Genomic DNA, 12,080 nt, shown 5'->3' on the forward strand with positions numbered 1-12,080 from the left:
TTCTTATGCTTACGCATTATGCGTTGTGCAGAAGTGTGTGCTCCCCGTTTTACGATTGCGACTCATTAGATGCTTTTTATTTAGCGACACAAGTCGACACAGGCGTCACGCTATCTTTTTGTTGTTCATTATGCGGGGTCTACAATGGCCGTGTCCAGCCGAACCTCTGCTTAGCGAAGCGAAAGGTAGCAACTGAATGTGATTGGTTCTTACCTTTGGATCCAACCAATTACACTTAATTGCTACCTTTCGCTTCGCTAAGCAGAGGTTCGGCTGAACGCAGCCAATGCGAGTCGCAAGAATTGACCAATCACAGTCGATTATCCTCCTCAAATTCGATTGTGATTGGTCCATTTCCTACGACTCACGACCCACGATTCGCATTGTAGACCCCCCCATTAGGCTGCGTTTGGATTCCCCAACCGAGTGTTGAAAATCTTAGGATTTATAGCACTCGGGTAGGAAATTCGAACGCAGCCTAGTAGATGTTGGGTGCGTTCCTTTTGGGCGCTCACGCGCTGTAAGCATCGCTCTATCTTCGTTTGATATTCGATGTGCAACGAAGATAGAATGATGCTTACAGCGCGTGTGAGCGCGTGAGCGCCCAAAAGAAACGCAGCCGTTGAAAAAAGACAGAATGATGCTTGTGTCGACTTGTCGCTAAATGAAAAGCAGCCACTATAGGTCGATGATCATAGGCATATGCCTATAGGCGCGATGCGCGGCCGCCATCTTTGTTCACGATGTCGACCGATGTCACTCATTCACACGGGACCGTGTGTGTAAACGTGACGCGTTTACGCGCGGAGTGAACTTGCAGCCACCTGCGCGGGCTCAACTGGCACGGCGCAAACACCGTGGAGTTCTTTGACGCACGGCCGCGAAACGTCAAGAGGTAGTACGCGATCCGCGTTGTCCGACAACACGCGCGCATTCCGAGTGCACGAACGTAGTTTTTTTACACTTACACTGTGTCACCCTGCATAAAGAGTTCCGGCCGCTCCGTCAAGAGGTTATCCCGCAGCCAGCCCAGCAGCCGCTTCAGCGTCCCTGCGAAATTAATCACTGGTTACATTAGCGAGGGGAGAAAACGGAAAACGAGCACTGATACGCAAAGGGGCTCGCGACGTGACGTTGCTTACATTCCTCGCCAGGTAAGTCCACTTCGTGCCGCTTCCTACCGTCGAACAGCAGTTCTGCCCCACCCCTGCGAACATTCGATCAAATGCGTGATTGTTAATCCCGCGCGACGATAATCGCGGTCGCGTATCGGAATTCCAATCTTCTTGACCTTACCCGAATTCGACGGTGAGAGGGAGTCCATTCGCCGTCATCATGCGTCGAAATCGAGATTTGATTTGAAGGACGCTTCTCTCTTTCTCTCTCTCACTCTCGTTCGCTCGCTTTAATGAGGTTAGAATCGGATTTCCGCGGGCGCGTTTGCACGGTGCCTTCACGAGTCGTTCGGCGATGATCGGCGTGGAATGCCGGGTACGTTAACGCGCGGAAAAAAAGAGGAAAGGGAGAATCGCTACGAATTTCCGGATTTCGTACGCGCCAAGGGCCGAAATCGATTGGCGTGATAAAACGAACTCGCAAGAGCTCTCTCGTGTGCCTGCAGTTGTGCACGTATGTACGTATGTACATACAACTTACATACGTGCGATTCTCTACCACGCATGCGCGCGAGTGGCGTTAACCTCGGCACTTACCGCGGTGCGTTTGTACATACGCGGTGCGAAAAGTAGGTACTTCTCCGTTGCACATTTAAAGCCGGTTATTGCTTAAGTGATCCTCGAATCTTGGACAGGCAAATCGAACCCTCGATTATCAACCTGGCGGACGCGTGAAGGTTCAAGCGAGGCTCGCGGGTGAAACTGGACAGATCCGCTCGGCTCTCGCCATCACGTATGTACGGTCCTGCGACGTGCGGATCATTAATCTTGCGAGAATAATGGCTCGGTGTTGAAAGAAAGAGAACACATCTAACGGCTGATTGTTCGTTCCGCTAGCCGTCCACGTTGCTAAACGAGAACGCGGATCATTCGCGACATGGCGCGTCGCGAACAATGCGACGCGACAACGTACGTCGAAAGCGCGGCCCGTAATGGCGGCTGATTAAAAAGCATAAAAAGTGTTTTCTGTCGCGCGCCGCGTAACTCACCGGGCCAGCAAGCGTTTGGGAGTCGGAGATAAGTCTGGAACATTGTCATCCCGACGCCTCCGATCGTCGGGTAATCAACAGCGATACGTTACCAATCGATAATAATTCGTGGTTTCATCTCGCCCACAGCTTCCCACGATGTCGGAGAACAGCGAGCACTCGCCCGACGACACCGAGACGGAGACAAAGGCGATGGAACCTAACGACTCATCCAAGAGCGAAGTAAAATTAATGATGAATCAGACGGACGCGGCTCTGCTCGAGGACGAGGAAATGCCGACGTATATCAGCGTGTCCAGTACCACAAGACCGGATGATTCGGATGTTGTTAACGCGAAACAGCCAGAGAATGAGTCCTCGCGAGAGGTGGACAGAGACCGGAGCCTGAGCCCATATCCCAGCGACGATCAAGGAGCGAGTAGCGTGTATGTTTTATCATCCGGAGAAGAAACCGATCATCCTTATAACGACGAGGATGATGAAGAAGAGTATGGAGATAGCGACGGTAAGTTGATAAAAGAATGTACAAATAATAAAGAAATTGGATTGGCTTGGTTTATCTCGAGTAGATAGACGATGTCTTTGCACTTAATATTGATATATAATTGAATTTTTTTTTCGTATGTATCTTTATATAGAATCATTATATTGTTATAGAAATGGAAAATTTGGAACTTGACAATGAATTTGATTCGGAGCGTCCAAGAGACATGAAGCATTTGATGGATGACGAGGATGATGATGACGAAGACGACGAAGATGAGGAAGATGATGAAGACAGTCCTAGACAAATGCATACTGATGATGACGGTATCGATGATAATTATGAGGCTATTACGATGGATTATTACGATGGAAGATCTGATGATTTTATCTTAAATAAGAGATTGAAAAATCGTTACAAGGAAAAGAGTCTTTCTCTTCAAGATTTAAATACGTACGAGAATAATATAAATACTGAATATTTTAAGAGAAGACACTCGCAAGCTTTAAAGCCAAATTATCTAAACATTCCAGAACAAGCTATTGTATATTCTATGATCCAGAAAAAGCAACCAATGCCAGGAAAATATCATTATGTACAAAGCAAAGTTAAACGTTATATCAAAGATATAAAGGAACAAAATAGGCGTTCTATGGAAAAACATATAAAACAGCATCAGGAAGATGCTATTTACAGTATAAGTAACGATTATAAAAATGATGATACAGAAAAGACAAAGCCTACAGCGACCAACAAGACGATAAAAGATTACGCCGAAAGAACGATAAAAGAGTTGGAAATCGCAGAAATATGCGACACTAACATGGATAAAGTGGCCTACAATGCTAGTACTTCGCCACAAATGATATTAAATGGACAAGATAATCAAAATTGTTTGGAATCAATACATGAAGAATCCGTACAAAATGAAGTCCAAATAAGTATACCATTTGAGTCGACACAGAATGAAAGAGATCTTGTAAACACCGATAATAAGATACAAAAACAAAATGGAACAATCGAAGTTAAACAACTCAAGTTTAATTACCCTGACAGAGAAATTTCACATTTTGGAGATGCTATACAACCACCTCTTATCCAAAATGGTCATCAAGAAGTACCAACGGTACTTTACAATTTGCGAACCTTAAGTTATGAGGAGTATATGCATGGCACTTCTGATTCTAGTCAAAAAACTGATCTAAATAGAAATGCACATGTTATTGAACAAGAATCTGTTCAACCTGAAACATATAATTCAGATCTAATGGATATATCCACAGATAATGAAGACACTTGTCCTTTAAGGATTGAGGATATAAAAAGCATTAAGACGATGTCAGATGAAGTGAAAAATAATAATGAACAAATAACTTTTGAAAAAACAAATGAATTTAATAAGGCTGCTTTGGACACTTCAGAAGTTACCGCATTACAAAAGAAATTAACACAGAAAACTGTAAAATACAACGGTTTGCTTGATACATATCAAAAACAGCTTATGGAAAATATAAAAATGAAACAGGAATTAGATGAATTGAGAAAAACCTTAGCAAAATATGAGAAAGAAAACAAACCGGAACAGAAGGTTGCATCGGTTCAGACAGACGTTATTATCGATTCTATATCTAATCAACATCAAGATCAAACGGAACCTACACAGGTCAAGCAATCTAACAATAAAGTATCGGGTAGTAGTGTCGCTTCAACGCTAAGTTCTATAGATCAGTGGAGTTCTAGTGCCGGTAATTTATCAATATCCATGAAACCACCGGAAGTAACAAAAACATTACATTCTGACGATAGTATGATACTGACTGATGGTACACCACGGAAAACAACACTTTCACTATCACGCGCATTTATTACTTCATCCCGAATCTTGCAAACTCTTTCAAGTATTACACAGGGGAAAACAAATCCAGAAAGTCCATTGACACAAAATTCAAAGAAAAGATTAAACGAAAGTGTAACAATGGATCTGCAAAGTGACGATAATAGCTATCAATGTCAACCTTCTAGCTCCAAGAAAAGAAAGATTACGGACCACCTTGGGCTACCTAATTTTCTACAATCCTTTAAAACTTCCCAAACTGCTGCGGAATCACATCCAAAGTTAAATGAGATACCTAATGCAGAATCTCAGTTTAAAAATGCATGTGATTCGATAAATAAAAATATAGGTTTGCAAGCAAATTCATCTCATGCTAATACAAGTCAATTAGGAGCTACTACATCTACAATGGAAAGCAAGACGGATACCATTGATGATCCAGATGATAATGTAAAATGCTTTGTATATCGTGAAGATGAAAACAGTAAAGATCGTAGTTTTTTAATTCTAGCACAGGAGCCTGAAAAGGATAAGACTATTAATGAAAAAGGACGTATTCGAGAATGTGGTCCATACTTACTTGGTAATGTAGAAGTAAGAATGTCTGAAATAAACGGAACAATCAACATTTGGGGTAAAGAGGTAAGTGATTTTACAAGTTCTAGCTTAAAAAAATATATTTCAAGATTATCATAATCAAACTAAAAATGTATTTTTCAGATCAGTCAAGAATCCACTGCTGAGACTGAAAATGAGGCAGAAACATCTACTAAAATGAAAGATAAAAATTATCACTGCTGGCAAAAAACACCGCATACCAGATTTAATGGCAGTAATTTAGTATGTTCAACAAGTAAAAAATCAAAAAGTCCAAATGCGTGTATTTCCTCTTGCCAAGACTGTGATCTCTCAAAACATCGTAAAGAATGGTTAAGATACAAACGAACACATCCTCAAGAAAAATTACATTCCTGCTGCATTCACAATACAGACGTGTCAGAGCAGAAGTGCAATTGTTCCTTGCACAAGGAAAGGCAAAAATTCGAAGATAATTTTAATTGTAGCAAAGAAAAATTAAGTACATCCCAGGAACATCGACAAAGTTTTTCAAAAAATTTAGAGCCTAACAAGCATTTATATGAAAATATTGCTTCAGAAAACAACGAGCACAACTGTAGAAATTGCACGGCATGTCATCATTCACTGCATAATTCAGATAATTATCAAGAAAGTCATAAATCTTGTAACACGTTGAAAGAAACTTGTGAGCCATTAATAATGAATACAGATCGAGAATATAATGAATGTAATCACTCGTCTCCCAATGTTCTACATGAAGAAGAGCCATTAATAACGCTAAAACAAGGTGAAACACCAGAGGTAAGTTTACAAATAGTTCTATGAATATTCCAAAATTTGTATGATCATAATTTTGACTACGAGTATAACTATTTCTTTTTCAGACGAAACGACGAAGATTAACTGGGAGAAGGGTACGAGGAATTTTAATGGATCTTATACGAGGGTGTGGAGATTGCTATAATCCTAATGTATCAAGTAATAACAAAAGCTGTATGCATAAGAAGGAATCTTATTTAAGGAGTTGTTCTCCACAAATCAAAATTTCGCCGTGCGCATCTCCAGAACCATCATGTTCTAATTCAGGACAACCTGCTGGAAGGTGTGCTTTCAAATATTTCGTAAAAATTTTTTAATACGTGTTTCAGAATTGTGATGGTATATAAATGTAACATTTTTATTTGTGAAATTTACAATTTTTTGTTAGTAAAAATGGAAATATTAGATTTTAATAAGAATAAATATCTATTTTTTAAACATTTGACTTAATATCAAGATTGTTTTACTTGTTCACAGATGCTGCCATATTTACGCACAGCGAATTGAATCTCAACTGGAAGAATTTCGAACGGAGATGGAAAGGATGCGATCGCGTTCAGATGCTATTCTTAATATGCTCAATATGCTTCATTCAGTGGATACAGACTAAAGGAATCCATTTTAATATTAATTATTTCTATTTCATATGTACATATATCATATTTTGATTGTTTTAGTTTCTTTCCTAACCACTATGGAACCATGCCTCGTCCTATACTTCATTGCTTATAAAAGAAGTATAGTCGATTTGTTAAATAAAATATATATAATAATATGAGAGATATGTTTATACATCCAATATATGCATAGCTACGGTGATACATGTCACTTTTTTGTTAAAGTTTCTAATAAGATAGCGCTGTGTATCTACATTCATAATATATTTTCCATGTGAAGAAATTAGTCTGTGTGAAATAAGTATACGATAAGTATTACAGTTAAGTTATGTGTTAAAAATAATGAAATAAGTAATCGCCATACAGTAAATATACTTGACTCTTGAGTTTGTCTTTTATATTTCAGATATGTCGTTTATAGTTTACATACTTATAAAAAAGATGACAGTTTATTTATCAATTAACGTTGTCAGTTGTATCAAAATGTTATTGTTTAAAGTATATAAAGCATAACAAGGCCTGTGTGCGTCGTCGAGTAGCATATTTTAATTTTGCTGTGTTGAACAAAAATATATAGCATTATTATGGAAAAATTATGTGCACACATTTAATAGTTGCAATCGCACGAATCATCTACCGGCAAAGCACTTTTCGGTATTTCTCCTTGGCCGAGAAAGATATTACTGTAAGAAGTCTTGAGGTAGTTCACGTGACCTTGTAACGATTTTATACGGCCTTGCGCGTGTTTAAATGCCTCGTTCAAGTTAGTTATTTGACTTTGCATCTTTTGCCTGATCTGCATACGTCAACAAGAAATGTGTCGTAAATACACTCCTATGTCCATTAACATTTCCACGTAGTATCTACAATAGTTACCTCGTCCCTATCCCGTTGCGCGGCACGTGCTGTTGCTCTACACTGAGCCAATTGTCTCTCCATTTCGCCGATCTGGCCTTGCATCGATCTTCGCATGGTTTCGCATCGCTCCTTTGTTCTTGCCACTTGTCGAGCGGAATCCTCCCTTACCTTAAACAGAAAGAGACTTTAGTATTCCCGAATAATCTTATTTATCGCCAAGTCTATACGTACCTGTTCTAACATCGATGACAACTGTGTGTTCTCATGCATTTTCTCGTCAATGCGCTTTTGCATCTGCGCCTCGTGTTCCTCAAATCGTGCCAATGTGTTTTTTATTCTTTCGTTTTCGTTTCGCAACTCGCTGCACTTTCTTTCCATCTCTTCGGATTTGCCGGATCCGAATCCCCTTTCATCCTATATAAGCGATTGAGATTATTTTTAATAAAAATAAAATTTTTATGAAGTTGTAGTTATGAAATAACGACAAATTACGAGCTAAATAATCGCAACCTGAAGTGTCTGATGCTCGTTGCGCAATCCGTCCAATTGATTTTGCAAGGTTTGAATCTTATCTTTGCACCCTAGTAATTCCCGCGACAGATCCTCGCAACTACGTTCGGCGACCAAGCGCATCTTTTGCGCGTCCTGCATCTTTATTTGCATCTGTTTCAAGATATCGGGCAACGGTGCAAGTTCGGCTAATTTTTCTTGAAATTGATTCTGATTGAATTGCATTAACATATAAATTGAGAATATTTACAATTTACATAATTTGAATAACAAATTGCATTAGAACTAAGTATTTGATATACTTTAACACGTCCGATTTCCAAAGTAACAGTCTCATTCATTCGCGCATTGTCCATTTCCATAAGATCTAATTGTCTGCGCTGTTCTTCAACTTGTTGCTGGGCCTAAGATCACATTAATTTTGTCTTTATAATTTAATCATTTATGCTTAAGAATAAATGTCGAATATAATTTATTTAAAAAATCGTAACGATGACACCAACTTGCAAATATTTATTGCGATAATCCTCCAATTGAGCAGCTTGATCTTGAATCAAAGAACGAAGCTCCTCTAATTCATCTTGCGCTTCTCGAAAGCGTTGCTTTGCCACCATCAGAGCCTGTTCCTGCTCGATGAGATGTTCCTTATGACCTGTCTCAAAATTAATGCATTTTGTTACCTACATTAAATTGGAGATTTATGTACCATTTTTCTTTTTTCTATAGTGAAATGAATTACCCTCGAGTTTTCCCTTTTCCGCTTCTAGAAACTTTAGTCGCTCTTGAACATCTATCAACTTTATCTCCATTCGTTCCTTCTCTTCCTTTGCATCGCGCGTATCTTGCTTGAGCTTCTCCGCTTCTGTTCTCATACACGATACCTCGCACAACTTACTTTTATAATCATCTTGAAGTCGAGCGTATTGTTCGCGAAGATCGCGCAATTGCTGAGCGCAAGTACTGGTTCCCTTCGGTCATAAATTACGTTATTGCGATTATCCAAAGTGTGCAAAATAAATTCTCTTATAGTCTTACCATGGCTGCGTTTGTGCAAGAACCAGGGCACATCGGAGGCACAGCTTGCGTAGTTATCTGTATTCGATATAAAAAATATATTACTTTTTGTTTGCTGCTGTTTATTAATTTTCTAATTAAAAAAACGAACAACAAAATATTACGACTTAATTGTGAAAAACACATTAATTGTAAAAATATATTAAATTAAAAAGAGGTACGTATGTACAAACTCATATTATTTGAAAAGTGAGTATTAATTGCTTGAAAAATTTGGATAAAATACAATGTACTACTATATAAAAAATATATACATATATATATATATATATATATATATATATATATATATATAATATAGTATAGATACAAGCTGTATAGATACTTGAGCGAGAGGCATCGCAGACACAGCAGGTACTTTTGACGAAATAGACGGAAGTCCCAGAGTGGGTGTTACGCATGTCGAAGTCGGAGGTGGGCAACAAGCGCACGGTGCGCAAGGTCCTGTACATTTGAGCAATTTACGTTGCTGTTCCAGTTGTTGTCGCTCCCGTTGTACGTTTGCTAATTCGATCTGCATGTTACGTACCTCAGTTTCCATACTGCCTAATTGTTGTTCCTGAAGTTGTAAAATAAACTCTAGATTGCATTCTATAGATTTAATCAATCGGTTTTTAACTAATTTTTATACAGAACATTAGAAATAGAATTTATTATTTTGCTACCTCATATAATTGATATATGGACAATACTAGATAAAGAATTGATTAGTTTTAAAATAGAAAATATGTATAAAATGTAAGAATTATTATCTCTTCTCACCGTGTCATAATTTATCAGACACTATATAGTCATGCTATAAATTCTGTTTCTAAGGAAAATGGATTTATTTAATAAATAAAATAAAAAGCATCGTAAAATGTATACTCGATAAAATAGGTATATATTTCGTGCTGCTTTTTATATTTTAGTTATGAAATAAATCCACTTTTCTTAGGAACATAATTTATGACACGATGTATGTATATTTAAGAAAATATAAAAATTACTTCTTTAAAAAAGGTTTTTTAATTATTTTTTTACAATGTTCTTAACTTTTATTACATATGGAAAGGGTTACACTCATTTCCAACAGTTCTTAAAACTTACTAATTGTTTAGTGCTAGTGCCATAGGTCGCAAGTTTATCTCCCAATTCTGCGAGACATGTTTCTCGAGGAAGCAATGGCTTGACAATGGTTGGACCTCGGGAACACATCTCCACGTTTTGCAAATCGTTGCTATCTGTGCGATAACGCTCCTCGATTGGCGATCCACCTCCTGTAAGTCTCGGTGAATCTGCGAGATTAAACATTCTTTCTTTACTAGTAAAATTTATCACATTCACAAGCCTTTTTTAACAAATAATATGCAGAACATCTTGTTTCTAACGGTTCAACTAGATATTATGATTAATACTAGTTATTCTTACTGCATGCGGTTTCTGTAGTTGGCGACAGGGTGTCAGTGAACGATGATCGAAAACAGCATTTGCATCGGTAGTAAACGTCGTCCCGGAGTTGCGCGTTAGCTTGTGGACGCGAGGATAATACCGGCGACGTTGATGGAGGAGACGGAGTAACACCTGGACAGGTGTAACAGCAAGTAGGTCTAATCACTAGCTGATTCAAAGTGGCCAATTGGCGACTCAACTCCATATTTTCTTTGATAATTATACGCATTTCTGCCTGCAGGCCGCATACTTTCCTCTGTAAACTCTCGAGAGCTGTATCTTTTTCTAATAAGGCTTCTTCTAACTTGTACCTGTTTGCAGGACAATACAGCTTTCCATACACTCTTGAGCTTTCGGTTTATTATCAGAAGTACTTTATTTTAATATCAGAAGTACTTTATTTTAATTTTTTGCTATATAAAATCAGAACGTATAATTGAAATGGGATAAAAAGATGGGAAAAAATGGGATTATTTCAAGCTCAAGATGTTATAAAACTTTCAAAAATGAAATGACCATCAACGTGCACATTTAATTCATTGTTATGAGATCGATATACCGTAAAACCGGGTTACGTATAAGTGACATATAATTGACATGCTTTAATGCTGAAAACATCGTGAAATCGTCACCGAGGGAACCGTACAATCAAGCATTTTATTCGATCTTCTATTATTTATTATGCAAATAAAATAACCCAGATAGCAAAGCGTGTCTGAGCAAAATCGCGCAAACTTGTGATTGCTTATGATGCTGGCAACTTGCCGTAATTAAATATTTGAAGCAACACGCAGGGTATATGTATTGCCAGCAATTTGTCGGTAAGAGAGCAGCATCAAATTTACTTCGCGTTGCTAACAATATGACAGCATTGTGTGATCCTATGAATTATTACAGCAACATGACAGCAACAGTTCGAATTTTGAATCAGACGATTTTAGACCGCAGCATAAGTTGCCAACAAGTTGCTGGCAAGTTGCTATACAAAATTGTTATATCGTGAAAGCATCAACTTGCCGACAAATGCGGACTCGGTTGCCACAATTCTGATAGCAACACACACATATGTTGTCGGCAATAAGCCAGCAACAATGCAGACACGTTGCTATCTGGGAACTATCAAGTATTAAATTTCTTTTCATACTGAGTGTTTTGAAAAAGTCGACCAACACAATCGTTTTTATTTTACCCAAAACTATAATAACTATTTTAATTTTAGTTAAAAAAATTAAATTTTGTTTATTTTCAAAATATGCAGATATCTGAAACAAATCTAAAATTTCACGTTTTGTGCTATTTTCAAATACTCACCTATATACCTCAAAATATAATCAGATATAAGATATTTTTTGTAAATTTATATACATAGAAATTTTTTCATCAGATAAAATATGATCCGTTTGCTTTATATATTATATTAAATTTGTTTAAAATTTACATATTATAAAAAGGTAAACATACTTTCCACCTTCCAGTTGCGCATTTTCTTTAACCAATTTTTCCTGCATCGTTAACGACTCTGTTAGTTTACCAGTTAACTTTTCAAAACACTTTTCTCTTTCTTTCTGTTCGGTGTCCGCTACCACGAGTTTTGGAAGCACGTCCGTGTAACCGCAAACAATTATTCTCGGAAGTCTAGTAAGAATATGCGATCGAGATTAGCTAGCAACAAATTGTTGTATATAACTATATATACATATATAGTTATAA

At 37.8% G+C, this 12,080-nt stretch overlaps 3 protein-coding genes across 6 annotated transcripts in view; 1 reads left to right on the plus strand and 2 right to left on the minus strand.

Moving 5' to 3' along the window:
- Positions 1–1,379, minus strand: part of LOC112458307 (ubiquitin-related modifier 1) — a 28,680-nt gene extending 27,301 nt beyond the window's left edge. Inside the window, exons 1-3 of the mRNA XM_025021885.1 lie at positions 1,297–1,379; positions 1,143–1,207; positions 969–1,050 (exon numbers count right to left, since the gene is read on the minus strand). Coding sequence (XP_024877653.1) covers positions 969–1,050; positions 1,143–1,207; positions 1,297–1,337 — 188 coding nt within the window. The 5' untranslated portion in view covers positions 1,338–1,379. The remainder of the gene's footprint in view (positions 1–968; positions 1,051–1,142; positions 1,208–1,296) is intronic.
- LOC112458305 (uncharacterized protein DDB_G0283697-like) lies at positions 724–6,902 on the plus strand. Of its 4 annotated transcripts, none has more exons than XM_025021881.1 (6): positions 724–1,154; positions 2,294–2,669; positions 2,822–5,124; positions 5,203–5,862; positions 5,946–6,163; positions 6,358–6,902. In XM_025021881.1, exons 2-6 carry the CDS (start codon positions 2,303–2,305, stop codon positions 6,488–6,490), a joined length of 3,681 nt encoding a protein of 1,226 aa, XP_024877649.1. In that variant the 5' UTR covers positions 724–1,154; positions 2,294–2,302; the 3' UTR covers positions 6,491–6,902. The 4 variants fall into 4 exon arrangements, with proteins under 4 accessions (XP_024877649.1, XP_024877648.1, XP_024877650.1 ...); XM_025021880.1 differs by lacking the exon at positions 724–1,154 and adding an exon at positions 1,367–1,491; XM_025021882.1 differs by lacking the exon at positions 724–1,154 and adding an exon at positions 1,751–1,908 and having other exon boundaries at positions 2,013–2,669.
- Positions 6,903–6,995: 93 nt separating this feature from the next.
- Positions 6,996–12,080, minus strand: part of LOC112458306 (centrosome-associated protein CEP250) — a 9,151-nt gene continuing 4,066 nt past the window's right edge. Inside the window, exons 10-21 of the mRNA XM_025021884.1 lie at positions 11,832–12,005; positions 10,350–10,681; positions 10,029–10,216; positions 9,265–9,498; positions 8,901–8,957; positions 8,605–8,833; positions 8,369–8,517; positions 8,168–8,269; positions 7,866–8,075; positions 7,587–7,769; positions 7,374–7,523; positions 6,996–7,293 (exon numbers count right to left, since the gene is read on the minus strand). Of these exons, the coding sequence (XP_024877652.1) occupies positions 7,105–7,293; positions 7,374–7,523; positions 7,587–7,769; positions 7,866–8,075; positions 8,168–8,269; positions 8,369–8,517; positions 8,605–8,833; positions 8,901–8,957; positions 9,265–9,498; positions 10,029–10,216; positions 10,350–10,681; positions 11,832–12,005 (2,197 nt within the window). The 3' untranslated portion in view covers positions 6,996–7,104. The remainder of the gene's footprint in view (positions 7,294–7,373; positions 7,524–7,586; positions 7,770–7,865; positions 8,076–8,167; positions 8,270–8,368; positions 8,518–8,604; positions 8,834–8,900; positions 8,958–9,264; positions 9,499–10,028; positions 10,217–10,349; positions 10,682–11,831; positions 12,006–12,080) is intronic.

Source organism: Temnothorax curvispinosus, unplaced genomic scaffold (genome assembly GCF_003070985.1).
Source record: "Temnothorax curvispinosus isolate PA1 unplaced genomic scaffold, ASM307098v1 QBEX01008799.1, whole genome shotgun sequence".
Classification (NCBI taxonomy): domain Eukaryota; kingdom Metazoa; phylum Arthropoda; class Insecta; order Hymenoptera; family Formicidae; genus Temnothorax; species Temnothorax curvispinosus.

Coding starts and splice junctions, on each gene's coding strand:
- LOC112458305 (XM_025021880.1), top strand. CDS start 1,471: ATGATCGGCGTGGAATGCCGG. Junction 5,125..5,202: donor TCAACATTTGGGGTAAAGAG/GTAAGTGATTTT, acceptor TGTATTTTTCAG/ATCAGTCAAGAATCCACTGC. Junction 5,863..5,945: donor AACAAGGTGAAACACCAGAG/GTAAGTTTACAA, acceptor TTTCTTTTTCAG/ACGAAACGACGAAGATTAAC.